The sequence below is a fragment of the Phlebotomus papatasi genome, chromosome 1 (genome assembly GCF_024763615.1).
Source record: "Phlebotomus papatasi isolate M1 chromosome 1, Ppap_2.1, whole genome shotgun sequence".
In the NCBI taxonomy this organism is placed as follows: domain Eukaryota; kingdom Metazoa; phylum Arthropoda; class Insecta; order Diptera; family Psychodidae; genus Phlebotomus; species Phlebotomus papatasi.
Window position 1 is genome coordinate 110951785 of NC_077222.1, and position 18822 is coordinate 110970606.

Sequence of the window (18822 nt, forward strand, 5' to 3'; positions counted from 1 at the left end):
ATGTGTCCAAATATAATTCCACATTTGGCATTTAAAAGTTGAATTAGAATCTTTTATTGATGGGGTCACTGTTAGATCTAAATTAAATATTCTTGTCAGCTGAATTACTTAAATGGAAGTGTCTGAATAGAGAAAAACCGTAGCTAGAAAGGACTCAAAATGACTTTTCCTAAAATAGAAATCACGTAATATAATGGATTATTGGAAATGAGTTTTTGGGGATGCTGAAAGCCACACGGATGCTCAATTATTTATTTATTTTTATTCTTTTTGTGGAAAAAAAAATCAGGGCGAAATTGATGGTTTAATGAGGCAACATCCGCACTTGGTGCACCCGAAGCAACAGCAACGCTTTGCCGCACAACAGCCGCAACTGCCTCATCAGCAGCAGAGCCTGATGGACGTTCCCAAGAAGCATAAGAGACCACTTGGTGGTCCATACTTAACTCAGCAGCGCTCCTTCAGCAGTTCCGAGGAGGATCTTCGGTCAACGCCGGAGTTTGAAGGTAGGACGAAATTTTTATTTGCCTTACAGCGCAATTTTGAATTTCAAAGGATCGTTTTACCGGTTTTACTGAATATGTTGCGGTATCAAGATGCTGTTTAATATGACGAAACGAGTATCTACATTGTAAATGTCCTGAAATGTATAGGCTCCTATTTCCTGTTGGAATGAATGTGTAGAAAAAGTGTGGATAGTCTTTGTTCTCTGTTAAATGACTTACCTCTACACAGACTGAAAGATTGCAGTCAGTGACTTTCGGTCTTCAAGGACCTTCCCATTAAGTAGAAAAGTTGAGTATTTGAAAATACAGAAAGAGCTGATTTTATTAATCAAAATCTATAAAAGAAGATATAGATTTGGCCTTATTTTGATAATTTGGCAATCAAAATAATTGTATAAATTACAATTTATTAAATTCTTTATATTTTAACGCTGAAAAGTAATTGCAATTGAATAAATTCCTCTTATGATTAAGCAATAAAAATAATAAAACTTAGATCAGTTATGATTCAGTCTTATTTTTCTAATAAATAATAATTCTTAAATCAGCATTACAAATTACACAAAATCCGATTACGGATAAATAGCTATGTATTGCTCACATGTAGTCTTCCTCAAGGCTGCCTAAGCTTCCTTAAGGCTGCATAGGCTTCCTTAAGGCTGCATAGGCTTCCTTAAGGCTGCATAGGCTTCCTTAAGGCTGCATAGGCTTCCTTAAGGCTGCATAGGCTTCCTTAAGGCTGCCAAGGCTGCCTAAGCTTCCTCACGGATGCCTTAAGGCTGCATAGGCTTCCTTAAGGCTGACAATGCTTCCTTAAGGTTGCCTAGGCTTCCTAAAAGGCTGCTTAGGCTTCCTTAAAACTGCCTAAGCTTCCTTAAGACTACCTAAACTTTCTTAAGGCTGCCTAGGCTTCCTTACGGATGCCTAGACTTTCTTAAGGTTTCCTAGGCTTCTTTAAGGCTGCCAAGGCTTCCTTAAAGCTGCCTAGGCTTCCTTAAGGCTTCCTAAGCTTACCCAAGACTGCCTAGGCTTCCTTAAGGCTGACTAAGCTTCCCCAAGGCTGCCTAGGCTTCCTTAAGGGCGCCTAAGCATCTTTAAGGCTGCATAGGCTTCCTTAAGGATGCTTTAAAGTAGATCCGCAACAATATTATTTTCGTTTCTAAAGTCGAAAAGTTTTGTTAGATGAATTAATTTATTTTTATCGGCATTTTGGTAGAAACATAAACCATTTGTTCAAGTTTGCGAAAAAATAGAAATATATACAGAAACACAGAAACATTTATTAAAACTTGGAAACAAATTCAGAAACATGAAAATGTTTTTAGAAACGAAAAAACTCACTTTAGCGTCATACAAAAGCTCTAGAAACAAAGAATCATAATCTTCCCACTGACAAGTAGAGTATGAAAAATTCTAAAATCTATTTGAAAAGCCAAAAAGAAATATTCTTACTTCTTGATAATTCCGAAAGGTCACTGAAGCAAATGAAAAAGAGATGAGAAAGTTTCCCAGTTTTGCGGAATGCTCGAACTCACGAGTTAGAGCTCTCCGTGAATTATTTTTTCGCATGGTCTTTTGATGATTACTGATGTACTAGCGATTAAAGTGATTTATAAATCACAAAACCATTTCAAAATCGGAAATTCGTAAAAAATGATCATTCTAGAACGATGAGTTATAACCATACGGACAAAGAAAATATAAATACGAAAAAGATAAGTTATTTACGTATATTTAACATTAAGCCTACTGCTGGTTTTTGGTCGTTTTTCTTGACAAATTTTCTTGGAAGACAGAAAAAACTTAAAATTGAAACACTGAAATATATATTACTTGCATATTTTAAGAAATTCATAAAGTTAGATAAAGTCGTTGCACCGTTTAAATATGTGTTAATTTTATAAAGTTTTTAAACCGGTCAATTTTACCGGTTTTGTTAGATTTAATGTTAACCGCTTCATTAGTGATTTCAAGACCTTTCCAAAAAACCCAAATTAACGAAATGGGTTAAAAAGTAGGACCTCTAGACCCTAGAATGGTTAAGCGTCGACTTAGAAAAATTCAAGATGGCGACTTTTTTTTAAGTGAAATGTGTGTTTGGACAAAATGTTTATCTAGAACACATTCAAAACGTATTCATGAAATAAAAGAAATCGTAGGGGTCGTTTCGTCTGGAGATATTGTTTTTATTGGGGGCCACCGCAGACCGAAAGTTGATATCTTCTACCGTTTGCTGCTCTCTCTTTGAGTTTGAGCAGTAAAATAGTAGAGATCTTTGCCAAATAGCTTTTGGTTAGTAAAGCCAAAAGCATTTGATTGATAAAAAATACTATCCACATTTTTTCTGTGTGTGAATCTGCAAAAGAAAAATTTATTGTAGATACTTCTCCCTTTGTAAATTTACTCTAGGTTAGAGTGTGTTAGTAGAGTTTGAATGGGATACATATTTCGCCCACTCTTGTGTGAAAAATTACAAAATTACACGCAACATTCTTTTAAATTACACACCACCCAGATTTTACAAGACAACATACAAAATCATGAGGGTGATGATAGAGAGAAAGGCAAAAAAAAAGAAGTAGAAAATTTGGGGTGGAAAATGAGAATGATGTGGAGTGACTTTTCTTGTCATCATCTTTCATCATCGTTGATGCAATTGAAGGCAACCCAACCCCGCACTTTGATTACAGCGAAAGCTTTTTTTTTCCTTCCTATGTGCTTTTTAATCTCAACTCCTTGCCCACTCACTTTCCTCTCGCATCAACCCTCGGGAGTCAAATCATCGACGTCATCTGTGACTATGTTCCATGAAATGCACTGGGAGACTCTCTCTAGCTCCAACTCCCACGTGGCTTGGGCGTGGGTGAGTGTACTTTAACCCACCCACGTTGCTTGTGAAAAGGGATGACGTTGCGCCCTGGTGTAAAATCCCCCACAGAAAAGCTCCCATCCAGGAAAGGAGAGAGCTTTCCTTCTCGCCTTTTTTTTGCCTTGTCCAACTTCCATCGACACTGACATTGACTAGCGCAGAGTTGATTTCATCTTCTCCCAGCTACTATATATATATATGAATATTCACATCATAGAAAGTTCCCCAATCTTGGTGCTAAGTCAATTAATCAAAATTATCTCCCTATCTGCAATACACCATATATCTCTCTTGCTCTAAATTTTGAAGGAGAGAACGAGATGGGGCCAAGGGGCTCTTCACTAAAGTACAGCTGATATTACTCTACAATAATTTTTATAGAATCTAATTCCAAATTATTCACAGTATTCGAAAAATATTCGTGATATTCGATAAATATTTGGAATGTTCGCAATGTAATGCCCAGCGCACAATAAATTTTGTTTGTAAACATGTTTTCAAAATTTCAAATGAGAGAGAGCGAGATGACTAGATCTCGCTTTCATTCACTCTCACTCAAATGTCAAAAACATGTTTACAAAACAAAAGTTATTGTGCGTAGGACATAATGCTTTAGGTACACTAACGACTTATGCTGAGAGACGGCTTAACATATTTATAATCAAAATAATCATCAGATTAAATTTCCATCAGTTTCTGACTAATCCGTCTCTCGACTTAAGCCGAGAAACGCTTTACTTAATGGGAAACTGATGAGAATTTAACCAAATCTTAATTTTGATTATAATTAGGATAAGCTGTCTCTCGGTTTAAATCGAAAGTGTGACTACGGCTTAAATTCCATTCACTATATTATTGATATCTGCAGAATTAGTATTCGGTATTCCTCGATGATATGCCCCTTGGAAGGGCCCCATTTTGGGAAGAATGATACTGTAGCCAAAGAACTGCATTCATTTGCAATTTGTCTGATTTATTTCCATCGCGATATTGACGACCTTTGTCTATCCTCCAGAGACAGAGGCACTTTTAGCTCCCTAACCCCCCCCCCCCCTGGCGTGTCCTTCGCCACAAAATACATTTTTACATCGAGAGGGTTCTCCTTTTTTTTAATCCTCATTCCATTGTTGTATGCGATTTTTATCACACGATGACACTCAATCAAGGTTACTCTCGCGTCACCCTAAAAAAAGAGCTTTCACTCAGAGCAATTCAGGGTTAAATGGCGTTTGGGGAAATTAATATTTGGAAAATTTATCTTTTCTGTGCAATGTAAACTTTTAGCTCGGAGTTTACACTGAAATTTTGCTGCAATATGTATTTTTGTACTCGGCAAAAATTTCTACTATCGCACATTTGGAAATTAGTACTAGTTTTTAGAACTTTAAAAGCTATAAATAATAATAGAATTTTTAAGACTATAGGAGTCAATTATTCAGATAAGAGACATTTCATTCATTTTTGTGTATTTCTATCTTAATATTTGTACTAAAAAACATATATCTCGATTTTTTTGGTTTGTCGAAGATTTAGTACAAACTTATATTAATATTTAGTATCCTTTGAAAACGTTAAAATATCTACTTTTATAATTTTCATATACTTATGGATTAGTATATTCATATATTCCAAAAGTTTCTTACTTTTCTTTTTTTATTTAGTACACACATGTATTAAAGACACATTTTCGTTCATTTTTTTTAACTGTAGGACTGAAAATAAGAAAAATCTCTTGAAGATTTTTTAAAATTTCTTTTGCAAGTAATTTTATTATTGTCAAATTTGTGTAATGAAGAAAGAGAATAGAGAGTTATACAAGATGTTTCTAACATTTGTTAAATCTCCACTATGTAGAAGGAAAATATTGCTTTTTTCAAAGATTTTTTTAATTCATAGGAACGTTATAAGATTAAAGTCTGATATATTTGTGAAAATAATTACTTATATTAGGATATTTTAAATTTGTTTAACTGTAACTTTCAAAATGAGGATTTTTGAAGGTTATTTTCAATTTGATCTGACGATTAAATCCATCTTTAAGCTTTAGTTTTAGTCTCTTTTATCTTGGAAAATGTAGAATTTTTAAATATTCATCTTGTCATATTTTGCCCCAGATTTCTTTAGTTCCTTGAATTTAATTAACTTCGGGTAAAAATTCTGTATTTTGGAAGTCATAGAATTTTTTAAATTGTCGGTTTGTCACATTTTGCCCCAGATTTCTTTATTTCCTTGAATTTAATTAAGTTTGGGTCAAATTTCTGTATCTTGGAAGTCCTAGAATTTTTAAATACATATTCGGCTTGTCACATTTTGCCCCAGATTACTTTAGTTCCTTTAATTCAAGTTATCTTTGGGTCAAAATTCTGTATCTCGGAAGTCCTAGAATTTTTAAATATTCGACTTGTCACATATTGCCCCAGACTTCTTTAGTTTCTTGAATTTAATTAACTTCGGGTTAAAATTCTGTATTTTGGAATTCATAGAATTTTTTAAATATTCGGTTTGTCACATTTTGCCCCAGATTACTTTAGTTCCTATTATTCAAGTTAACTTCGGGTTTTAATTCATTATTTTGGAAGTTCTAGAATTTTTAAATATTCGGCTTGTCACATTTTGCCCCAGATTACTTTAGTTCCTTTAATTCAAGTTATCTTCTGGTCAAAATTCTGTATCTTGGAATTCATAACATTTTTAAATATTTGGCTTGTCACATTTTGCCTCAGACTTCTTTAGTTCCTTGAATTTAATTAACTTCGGGTAAAAATTATGTATTTTGGAAGTCATAGAATTTTTTAAATATTCGGTTTGTCACATTTTGCCCCAGATTACTTTAGTTCCTTTAATTTAAGTTATCTTCGGATCAAAATTCTATATTTTGGAAGTCCTAAAATTTTTTAAATATTCGGTTTGTTATTTTTTGCCCCAGATTTCTTTAGTTCCTTTAATGCAAGTTATCTTCGGGTCAAAATTCTGTATTTTGGATGTCCTAGAATTTTTTAAATATTCGGTTTGTCATATTTTGCCCCAGATTTCTTTAGTTTTTTTAATTCGAGTTAACTTTGGGTTTTAATTCATTATCTTGGAAGTTCTAGAATTTTTAAATATTCGGCTTGCCACATTTTGCCGCGGATTTATTTAGTTCCTTAAATTAAAGTTTATTTATTTTTTTTTAGGTTAACACAACCATAACCTCATTTTCTTAAATAGACTTTCGGTTAAGTGGAATTTTAAGGTACTCTACATCGATTTTAAAGTCTAAAGGAAGACTTTATAGGATGTATGACGTATTTCATGAGTAAGACCACTAAGTTCTAAATTGATATTGATATCCTTTCTTAGAGTTTGATTAAGTTTCTCTTGTAACATTAAAGGTATTTATTTCTGAATAACAAATATCCAGATTGACTTTTAAAGGTTAAACTTCTTCGAAGCATTAGAGCTTTATCTTCTTCCCTGACTTTCTTTGGAGTATGTAAACAAATTTATGTTTTATCAAAAGTATCTGAAAAATTACCCTAAAGACCGATTTTTCTCTGAGTGCAACCAGAGTTGTTAAATATTTATTTCAACACTCTAAAGCCCAAAAAAACTTTCTCATGAAGAAATTCAACTGAAAGATTTTAATTTTTTTTAAACTTTTGATTTTTCTCTCTGCTTTATTCTGTGGGGAGTTACTTTGGGGGGCGGGAGAGGGCAGATAAAACCATCTCCTGTGAGATTGGGAATTCGCCGAGAGTTGAATGGAAGATTCCAAGTTTTGGGGCGGCAGGTGAGCTCAAAAAGTCGTACAAATCCTCTTCGGTCAGTATACGCGCACTTTTGAGGGTGTTTTTGGGGAGGCTGGGGGAAGGTAGGGTTTTAGGTGGTGAGTGTGTGAAAAGGGGTTTGGGAAAATTTGTCCGGGCGAGATGACTGAGAGAGAGAGAGAGAAAGAGAGAAAAATCCACCGTAAACAATCGACGCAGAGAAAATGTTGGAGCAAAGTGCCTTATCGATTGCGATGCGGTGCGTCACATCCACCCTATTTTGGGGGCGAGAGACCGAAAGAGAGAGAGAGAGAGAAAGAGCAAAAAGTTTCCACATTCATAGAAAGCTCCCCTAGGGGGTTCCCTTAGTCGTGGGATTTTCGCGCGCTGCTACCGGCTGAAATTACTACGAAAATGGAGAATGAGATTTATTGAAAGGGAGAGAGAGAGAGAAAACCACCCGGCTGCTCCATCGTCACTTCCGGCGATCTTCGTGGGGGCTCTCTCTCTTTTTGGGGGTTTGATATTGAAGAAAGCTCTCAAGGTTCTCAAGCTCTTTGACGTCACGGGCACCACAGGTCACATGGCTCACCCTCGATTGCCAACTCAAAAATGAATCAATGGAAATATGTTTTCCACCCAAAAAGTGGGTGGTGTAAAAGCTCTCTCTCCATCATTGGATTCTCTCTTGGTCTCTCTGCTAGAGCACCTTTTCAATGGAGGGTAGAAATATAAACATAACACTTGCAAATGAGAGCAAATTCCATGTTGAACTCAGTCAGAAGCATTTAGTCTGCGGAGAGACTCTGAAAGAGTATCGTTGGCGTGACGATTTCTTCCCTCTTTAGAGTTTGAAGAATAAAAATAGTTAAAAAAAAAAGATATCTTCTCTAGATTGAGTGTTAATTTTCCGGGAAAGAGAAGAAACACGAGTGAAAATTTATTTCATCAAAAGCTCCCGCAAAAAAAAAACTACATAGTGAGAAGAAAAAGTGCTTTTTTGAAAGATTAATAGAGTATTTTTTTTCACGGTCAAACTGGACAATTGTGGAATGGCTTATAATTAAATTAGTTGACAATTTGTGCGACTTTTCTCCTATTTTTGTGCCTCACTTGCAACTTTAAGCAGCAACAAAAAAAATCCTTCAGAGTGTTTCTCTTGGTGCCTCTTCTCTATAACCCTCCACCCCAGAAAAAAAGCTTCCGGGGCAGGAAATAAATTAAGCGGGAGAGTGAAAGAAAGCAAAAGAAATATATATATCACATGAAAAGAAAGCTCTAAATTATGTAAGTTTTTTTCTTTAATTCTCTCACACAATTTTTCACTATCTTTCGCTTTATTTATTTATGTTTTTTTTTTCGTATTCCTACTGTCTCCTTCTCTGTTCTTTAAATTGAATTAAGAGAAAGGCTGCACAGGGTGAAGTACATAAGAAAAAAATGTGTGAGAAGGGGGTGGTTGGACAAATTTATTGGAATTTGCTAGTAATGACGACGAGAAAGCTACTAATAAGCTCCTTTTAGCTTATTGAAGTTGTGATTCTTTCATTTGGAATACGGTTTGATAATAAATTTGACCTATTAGTGTTAAATTTGATACTTTTTTTGAAGGTTTAAGATTCAGAGTGAAGTTAATTGAATGAAGGATTCGTGTTCCTCGACAGATATATGTAGGCTCTCCAGCCAGGCTAGCTTAAAATTAGTTAACTAGGTAATTGATATAATACCTGGACTATTGAAACTTCAAAAGAAATTTAAAGAAACATATTAAAGGAAAATTATTTAAAGTACCAGTCTTGCATTTTTATACCATTTCACTTGGTAATTGGCAGGGACCAACATTGTAGAATATAGTCGAGGTTAAGGGGTGACATTAGCTCTGAAAAATGCGACCAATTTTAGTATAAATTTTTTCCCGTTTTCGTACATATTTCACGAGATATCTCCGAAACTATGTAGGCTGCCAATTTGGGGATTTCGGATGCCTATTCTTTATTAAATAGTCTTTTATTTTGTATTTGTATTATTTTTTAATTCATTTTACATTGACAGAAAACACCGAATAAACTCCAAAGTTTTTTCTGCAGGCTAGAAACATATGGGAAACATAGGAAATGTCATGCCCCTGGTCGAGGTAGTAGCCAGTCCATATTTTTCCGATTGGATTTGCAATTGTGCTATGTGCATTCGCTCTGTATTCGAATTTCTTGAGAAAAACATTTCATTGCGTGGTTTTTTTTTCATGAAGATACAGAGGAAATGAAGATATAACAGTTGCTGATCAAACCAACGATTTAGCGAACAGGCTACGTAAGAGATTACTTACTTACGTACAGGTGGCTAGAACGTCCCATTTTAAGGCACCAGACCTCTCGCCTTCAGTCATGGCGACTCTCTATCAGCTCGCTCCAAAACGTACCATACGTCGTTGTCGTAAAGTCCGTCCTATCGGAGGCTCCTTTCGAGTTTACGTAACAATTTTGCCTACGTTGGCCAAAATAAACAAATACTGTATATTTTTCTTTATTTTTTTTTACATAATAAAAATTGGGTCCCCGTCAAAATCCCGAAAGCCAAAATTCCAAAAACCAAAATTCCGAATTATTAAAAGCAGGGGGATGATATTAGCTCTGAAAAATGCGACCAGTTTTAGTGTAATTTTCTCCCTGTTTTCGTTCACATTTCACGAGATATCTCCAAAACTACGTAGATTGCCAATTTAGGGTTTTCGGTTGCCACTTCGTTATTAAATTGGCTTTTATTTTGCATTAGTATTTTTTACTAATTTATTCTACAATGACAGAAAACAGGTAATAAACTCAAAAATTTTTTCGGCTCGCTAGAAATATAATGGGAAAGATAGGAAATATCATGCCCCTGATTAAAAGTGTCACAGCTACTCCCACGATTATATCCGCGCTTGCTGGAGGCAAAGGGAAATTATTCTACAAATTATCTTCCATATAATTTCATCCCTTTCAGGATTTCGAACATTTGGGATTTTGGCCCTATCGGAATTTTGAGTTTCGGGATTTAGGCAGCCTTTGAAAAATATTTTATTCTTAGATATTTGATTCTTAGACATGTAAGTACAACATTTAAACTATATTTTATATAATTTTCATAAAAAAATTCAAAAAATTCAGTTTCTGGAACTTGATTTTTGGAGACCTCTTTGAATAAACAAACTTTTCATTGAGCAAGATTTCTCGGAGAAGGTTGATCTAAAATCGAAAACGAGATATGAACGAAAAATATGTTTTTCTTTTGAATCTACATAAAGCAGATCTAAAGACTAAATTTTTAAAATTTTTATTGAAAATTTTAGAAAATATTGTTTAATGTTGTACTTTTATGCTTAAAAGCTTGAAATAGATAATATTTTTATAATTCCAAAAAAAATTAGAGAAAATATTATGTTTGTTTATTGACTTCTTGCCCCACATAATCTCTTAATTTGAGCAGCATGCGTGATCCAATCGATTCTTTGATTTAAGCGCTTTTGGTGATGACCATACGAAATTGATATTTTGAAGAATTAATAGGGGCAGATAGGGCTATTTTGAACTGTGAGGATACATTGATATACGATTTCCGATGAAAGCTCTTTTAGGAAATATGCGAGAAAAAATCGTATATGAATATACTATCGTAGCTCAAGGTAGCCTTGTCTTCTTCTATTTAACAAGATCGTTCCAAATTACCATCTAGAATCACATTCTGTTAGTTTTAAGGGAAGTTGTTGCCATTGCAATGGATGTCAGTGAGGAAATAGAGTAGTGTCTTTATGACTGTAAGAAATTCTAAGTCCTCTTAATATGCTATATGACAGACCCCTTGGAGTAAACCGCAGCATCGCTGTAGCTGTGATTATGAAAGAATCACAACTGAAAATAAGAAAGAGCCAAAGAAATTTTACTTGAGAAAATTGTTTGGGCGTTTTTTGGGGTGGTTGAATTATTTTTTTTCTAGAGTGTGTGTATATATTTCAAAAAGTTGTGGTAATTTTTCTTCTTCTGGTTAAGTTTTAGTGTGTGGTGTTCATGGCGTGATAAATAAATTTTGCCCCTCGTTTTTTGGGCCATTGAGAGGCGCGCAAAAGACGAGAGCAGAGAAGTGCAATTAGTGTATGACCAAGAGTGGATTTTACATTATTATTGCTGTTATTTGTCGTTCTACACGTCGCCTAATAGCATAATTTATTGGCTGCAATTCACACGAGAAATTTCCGTATGTTTCAAAGAGGAAGTTACTCCAGGCATCTCGGCCACTTGAGCAGATTTATGGATTTTTCCATGTGCCGCATGAGGTAAAACTTTTCGGTATAACTTCCTCTTCAAAAACCTCCCCAGAAACCCCAAACCCCCCGCACACACTAACTACACTCACCCCCATCCCCCCCCAAAAAAAAAGATACTTTTACACAAACATACAGATACACAAATGAACCAGGAGAATTGTCATTTGGTCGTGTGGTTCTCCGAGGAATTCTTCATCTTTCGAGGTCCAGCAATTTTTCCATTTTTGATGGTAAACTTGAGAAAATGGTCCCCTACACTTGTACCATTCTGTAAAATTTTTATTTATAAAAAAAAGATTCTTTATTGCTTCTGCAGAGATTATGTCGTATAAGTATAGCATTTTCAGGAATTTCTTTTAATAAGTTCTTTTTTCGTGGTGGGAAAAAGAAATTTATCAATAACTTTGTTGGCAACCCTCTCTATTAATATCCATCGATTTTTAGCCCTCACCGAATTCCAACTGTTGTGGAAAAGTATCTAAAATTATCTATCAGACAAATATTTCTCTGTGAAACTTCTCATGAATTTGACCAAAGTGCTTTGATCCATCATCGTAGACATTAGCACAGTGATTTTTAAAAATTATTTGGGTGAGTACTTTACAATTTTACCTACTAATTCCAAGAAAAACTCAAGTCTTCTGATTGCGTCTTGGGGTGCATTTTTGATTCATTCACAGCTGTTGTACTTCCCTAGACAGACTTTCGGTTTAAGTCGAGAGACGGCTTAGTGGGAAACTGATGGGAATGTAGTCTTAGTCTAAAGCAGAGGTGGTCAAAAACCGTTTGAAACCGAATAAACGTCAAAATAAGTTTGTCCTCGTAGCGTTTTGACAACTGACGTACATGTTTCATTTGACGTTTATTCGGTTTCAAACGGTTCTTGCACGCCTCTGGTCTAAAGTATACAACTTAGGGTCAGATGGGGTAATTTGGAATCATGTCTAATTTGGAACTTAAAGATTTCCTAACCGTTTTAGATATCGAAAGGAAAAGCAACAAAGAAGTATTCTCGAATGTAGAGTTTTGTACTTCTTCATTGTTTTCTTTTTCTCTTTGACCATATGAAACACTGAGAAATTCTCAAAATTCTAAAATAGACATGATCCCAAATTACCCCATATTACCCTAATTGTAATTTTTATTAAAATTACGTTGAGCCGTCTCTAGGCTTAAGCCGTAGGTCAGTCCAAGGGAGTTTGGGTATCTCCGGATTTCGGTTATTCGGCATTTGGATCCATTTAGAATTTTGGCCCTTTCCAGATTTTGAGTTTTTTGGGATTTCGATCCATTCAGCAATTTTAACCAATTCGGAGCATTGGCCCTTTACGAATTTTGGCGTTTTGGGATTTTGATCCATTGAGAATTTTAGCCCATTCCAGATTTAAGATTTCGGTATTTCGAACGATTCAGGCCTTTTTCAGATTTAGGCTTTTAGGCTTTTAGGCATTCGTGATTCTTGCTTTCATGATTTTGATCTATTCAGGATTTTAACTTACGGAATTTTATTCCTTTTCTGATTATGGTTTTCGGGATTTTGTCGTTTTTTTGAAATGGCTTTTGGGGTTTTGATCCATTCAGGATTTTGGTCTATTCGGAATTTTAGTTTATTCAGGAACTTAGCTTACGCGTTATTGAATATTCAAGATTTTGGCTTATTCAAAATTTTAGTGTTTAGGAATTTTGGATCATACGGGATATTGTCTATTCCCATTTTTGTGCTTTCGAGATTTTGGTTTTCGGGATTCTGATCCATTCAGAATTTTTGCCTAATCGGTTCTTGGGTTTCGGAACAAACAATGATACGAAAGGCGCATAGCCGTTGAATATGTACTGAAAAAAAAATAGATAACTGCATCTTGCACTGTTCTTCTTAAAGTATCTTAGTCTTTATCTTGATTAAATTTGATGACGATACATTAGGATACACAGAGTGTTTTCTCGAATTTTGATTAGGAATTTGAGTATTTCCTTTCTGTCTGAAGGCATGGGCAGATTAGTTCTAGTAAATGATTTACTTAGGTATCTAATAGCATACTTTATTACCTCAATATTACGTAATTTTTACCATAATTACTTTTTCCAAAATAAACATAAAGATTACGTCAGTCCTTTGAAAGTCTTGCTTAGATTAACGTCAGTAAAAAAAATGCCAGTCTACTTTCTAAACAAAACGGGTTTACAATAAACGAATTATAGTCTCCCTAAGCTCATTCAAGCTTATCATTGATTTTTTGGAATTTTCTTACTATAAATTCTGAAGAAAAGATTAATAGTTGTACACATCTTTCAATCGAAATTATTATCCATGAGCTTAAAGCTCTTCTATCTTGTTCCATCTTCAGGTCAAAATCATTCATTTTATTGAAGACATTTTCCTCTCTATTGTAAGACTTTTGCAACAACTAAGGATCTCCATATGGCTGAATGTAATCGTGCGACTTCGAAGCAATTGATGCAGCTGGTGCACTAAGGGGTATCCCCATTTTCTCTGTTGCACTTGCCCTAATTCAATAAAAATGACCCCAATTACGCTTTGTCTCTCCAATGTCTTTTGCTGGAAATAAAAATCAACCCCTATCGTTTTTTTTGTGTTCAAACTTAAATATGTGTGCTAAAATGTTGTATGATTGTTTGAGGGGGTGAAAGTGCCTAAAAGCATGCGACAATATTCCACCAAAATCTAACAAGTGACACTTAAAAATAACTTCGGCAAATCCTATTAGGGCATTTGCGTCTCTCAGTCTGCATCACTTGGCGGGGGCCAAAATGGGGAGAATGTGTTCAATGTGTCGAAGTCAAAATGAACGAGCATATTAGGTGACACAGGCCATCAGAGGATACTTTTTATGGGGCTAGAAATGTGTTGGGAGAAAGCCAAGAAGAACCTCTTTTCAGCTCCACCAGATTCTAGTCAATTTTTGCGATATTGGAGCATTTTGATGATTTTTTTTTACCCTCTTCATTTTGGAGTCTAATATTGAGTCCAGGGACGTGCCATAAATAAAACACTCACAATCTAAAATGAGAGACACAAATGGGGTGGTTGTGGCTTTTTTTTCGGTTCCGTCTGATGATAAACGTTGGGTTGTCGTTTAATTTTGATTTCTTCGGTTGGTACAAAAATACACAAATGTGACGAATGCGATGTGATTTTCCGTTTGTGTGACAATTTTACTGTCTTTTGAGTTGGATAGTAGAGCAACAATATACGAAATTAACACAAAAACTTACTGGGAATTTTTCCATAATGCTGTCGTGTGAAAGGTAATGCAATAGGGACCTTAAATCGAAAAAATCTAAAGAAGTTTTATCTTTTTCTTTCCATCCCTTTTTCTCCTTCAGAACTATTCCTTTTGGTTTGTTTCGAAAACGTTTCCTGCAATTTTATTTAGAATATGTTTTGAAGGCAGCCCAATTAACATTTCGTTCTTATATACCTAATGATTGAGAAATTCAATATGTTGACTTTTTCAGAATCAAAAAATATGACCAGTCTGGAGAATTTATTTTTTAAATGATTTACTTGAATTTCGAGTTTTTTCATACCATTCAAAAACAGGCACTTCATAAAGGATTTTGCTTCACAGAAATGGTTTTTTAATGATCTATGATATAGCTAAAGCCGGTAGTGCACCTATATTATACAAAACTACGCAAAGAGGAAATTTACGTAGGTTATTTTTAAAAGCTCAAATATGGAATGCCTTTACATTTCTTTTTGGTCCTGAATTATTTAGCCCGGTTAAAATTCTAAGTTTAAAAACGTTAACTGAAAGCTACTTTTCAAGCCTTATCCTTAGGAGGTAAGGACCTTGGTAGCTTTACGACTTTAGTCGATAGACAGCTTATGGACTTAACGAACTTATATTCAAAATAATGATTAGATTAATATCCCATCATTTTCCCACTATACCGTCTTTCCTCTTAAGCCGTATGTCTACCTAGCTCATAAGGCTAGCGATCTGTTTGATCAAAAATAAATACTTCGCAACCGGACTGAAAGAAACCGTAAAATCCGCCTAAATTTTATTAGTCGCAGTATTATTTTAGGATGCAACAAAGCATCACTACGAGTTCAATAGTGATTCAATGAATTTGATCTTAATGGGTAACGATCTTAATTCTCGTGGATAATGCTTATTATGGGCTTCAGACCTAAGGCCGGATTCAGACCCGAAACTAATGCCAGTTCTTCACTAAGGCGATTTTTAGACTAGAGGTTTAGCCCATTTCCCGAAGATCTGAAAATTCCAAATAACAATGAGTTTTATTTCCTTTTCAAGATCTAATAGATCATTTACCTATAATAATCCAATCCTAATTCAAAATTTTCCAAAAAACTTGACTGATAAGGATTTGGAGAAGTTAAGCCGTATGGCTAAGCCTAAAATCTGAAGCCCGAATGAGATGGCTTTATTGGTGACTGAGGATGAGCCAGAAACCTTTTCAGACCTAAATAGAGACTTATAGAGCTTAAGCGGTCTTCAGCACGAAGCACCTTGTAATGATTACATTATAATACCAAATAAAGTGTCTCGATACGATTAATAATAATAAGCGGTCTTTAGACCGGGGGTTTGGTCCAGTTTTCGAAAGTTCTATAATCCTAAATAACCAATTTTATTGATTTTCAGAATCTGATAAGTAAATTTATCTTTAATAATCTTATTTTAAATCAAAATTTTCGAACAAAATCTTTACTGATAAGAAATTAAAGAAGTTAAGCTATGCAGCTGAGCGGGATGAGCCTTAAGACTGAAGCCCATATTCAAGCACGTGGCAAGTTGACTTTTTTACATGGAGCTATTTGAAGCCAATTCCCTAAATTGATCTCGGACTCAGCTCACAGTGCTCCGAGGAAAAAATGTATTTAAACAAAAATTTAGTATGTTTATTCCTCGACGAGGTAAGGAATCTTATAATACGAAAAAACTTCTCAATTTTTAAATATTTAGAGTAACGGTCGCGAGTGCAAAAAAAATCCGATATAAATTTAAATCGAAGTAAGAGAAAGTGGCTTCAAATTTCAGGCAACTTGTCAGGGGCTTGCCCATATTAGATTTTGACAACTTTGAATGAAACCTGGCGGGCTGTCAAATGGCATTTTCCGAAAACACAAACAAAGTGCATTTTTCAAACGTTTATGTACAAAATTATTTCTCTCTCGAGCATGATGGAGAAATTACATCGTATCGTATCAGTCAAGATATTTTGGAAAATTTAATTTAGGATTGGATTATTAAGGACAAATGACTTAGTATGTTCTGAAAGAGTAATAAAATTGGTTGCCATTTAGAGTTCTGAGACCTTCGGGAACTAGGCTAAATCTCTAGTCTCAAGTCCGCTCAAAGGTGGGCCACCAACGATAAGCCACTATCACTAAATCTTCGTTTCAACGAGAACTTATCTATCTTCGAATTTTTGGACTTAGCCACAATCCGATCTTTTCAGACTATAACTTTAGCGCTAAGTCTCAGCCATAAGTCCCTAGTCTGAAGCCTGTATAAGGCTTAGCCACTACTCTAATTTCTTATCGAATTTATTAGGTTCTCAAAAAGCAATAATATTGCTCGCTATTTAAGTTTTTGAGGCCTGCGGGAACTGGGCTAAACCTATGGTCTGAAGACCACTTAAGTCAATGTCTAAGTCTATAGGGCCTTGATATTTCGACAGAGGTATGGGTCCATGAATCTGGCATGAGTGGAAATGTCAATTTTTTAAAACCAATTAAATAATTACCAGAACCGCCATTTATCAGGATATTACTGAGTGAAAGCTTATGATAAAAAATGCTCTCAAACTTGTGTAAAAAAAGACTAATTTCATCTTAGAGAAAGTGATGACGAATACTGATTCCCTAATTACTTTTTGATTAACTGAAAAATAAATGCATGGTTAGCTGGGAAAGTGTGAAGAGTGAAAAAATGTATAAATCTGTTAATTTAAAAGTACTGGGCATATGGACTGAAGTTGATTGTTGTGTGTGTATGATAAATTTCCCATTTGGTGGTGAAGTGTCTGATACATTCATTTCCCACTTTGTTGTTGGAAAATCCATCCACTTTTCATGTCACAGAATCTGTAGTATGTGAGAAAATCACCTCAGTGATTGGCAAAATGAATGTTTTGAAAATTGAAAACACCTCTTTTGCTGCAACTGCATCAGCCGATGATGCGGATGGAGTGTGAGAAAAGCAGGTGAAATGATTGTTTTTTACCTTTTATTTTTTTTTATTCCATCCTAAACCAAACAAAATTGACTCACTTTTGACGGATATTTCACATGACACGATGTGCAAATCAATCAATACTAGGTTGATTTTTGCCATTTGCTGAAAAAGTCTTGTTGTTTTCTGTTTTTATTTTTTTTTCTATATTTTTCCTTTTTTTTACTTTTACACCCATTTTGTCTCCCTTCTCAACCCAGACCTCTACCTAAAATAACATTCTATATTGAGAGTTTGTTTTCAGCAGAAACAGAGTAAATATTACCACTGTATTTGGTGTTTGAACATTTTTTTTTTTTGAAATTTTTCTATACAAGTTTTTCCATTTCAAGAGTAACACAAAACTCTACAGTCATAATTTTTACAAATAAAATGTCACTAAAAATCATATCAATTTGGATGTGATTTTGGATCGTGATGGAATTGTGATTTAAATGATAAAAAGGTAAAGGAAAAATTCTTCAAGATTTTTGTTTTTATATTGAATTATGGCTTCAAACTCTTATGATATTTTTTTTTGTTCAACCACATATTCTATCACAAGTTTTTTTCATTGTAGAAATTTTCTGTATTTATGTGTTAATAAATTGAGGAAATACAGTAAGAAAAAATAATTAAGAATTTACAGTGAATTGGTTTTGTGCTTCTTTGAGTGAGTGTTGATTAAAAAATTAAAAAAAAAAAACATGAAGAGCAGCATGAAATGCGACTAAGAAATCACTCCTTGTATTGTGTAACCTTTTCTTTATATTATTACCTAATGCACTCTATCAAAAACATTCTGTCTTATCAATCACCATCATTGTGACTCAGTAACACTTTCTATTCTATTTTGGTGATTAATACAATCTTTGCAGTTGTTAATTTTAAGAGGAAAAGTGCCTTAAACAATTGATATTCTAATAGAATATACAATAATTACATACCTTTTATTTAATGTGATATTAGTGACTAAAGGCCCAAATAGACTCAAGCTTATCCTCAAGTATATTTAGCATGTAAAATTTAATAGTAGAGGATAAGGTAAAAAAGCAAAGGACATCTAATTGATGATCCTAAGCTCTTGGTATATGATAGTTTCGGATAATTCTTTACCGCCACATTTTACCGTCTAATATAACGTCATGACGTCGCGTTAGTTGCATCGACAGTTGTCGTATCTGTATTAATT

At 34.4% G+C, this 18822-nt stretch overlaps 1 protein-coding gene across 14 annotated transcripts in view; it reads left to right on the top strand.

Annotated features, from left to right (window-relative positions):
* LOC129799265 (regulating synaptic membrane exocytosis protein 2) overlaps positions 1 to 18822 on the top strand; it is a 92585-nt gene that overhangs the window by 32059 nt on the left and 41704 nt on the right. For all 14 annotated transcript variants that reach the window (XM_055843000.1, XM_055843008.1, XM_055843011.1 and 11 more), the window contains exon 6: positions 290 to 506. In XM_055843000.1, the coding sequence (XP_055698975.1) occupies positions 290 to 506 (217 nt within the window). The remainder of the gene's footprint in view (positions 1 to 289; positions 507 to 18822) is intronic.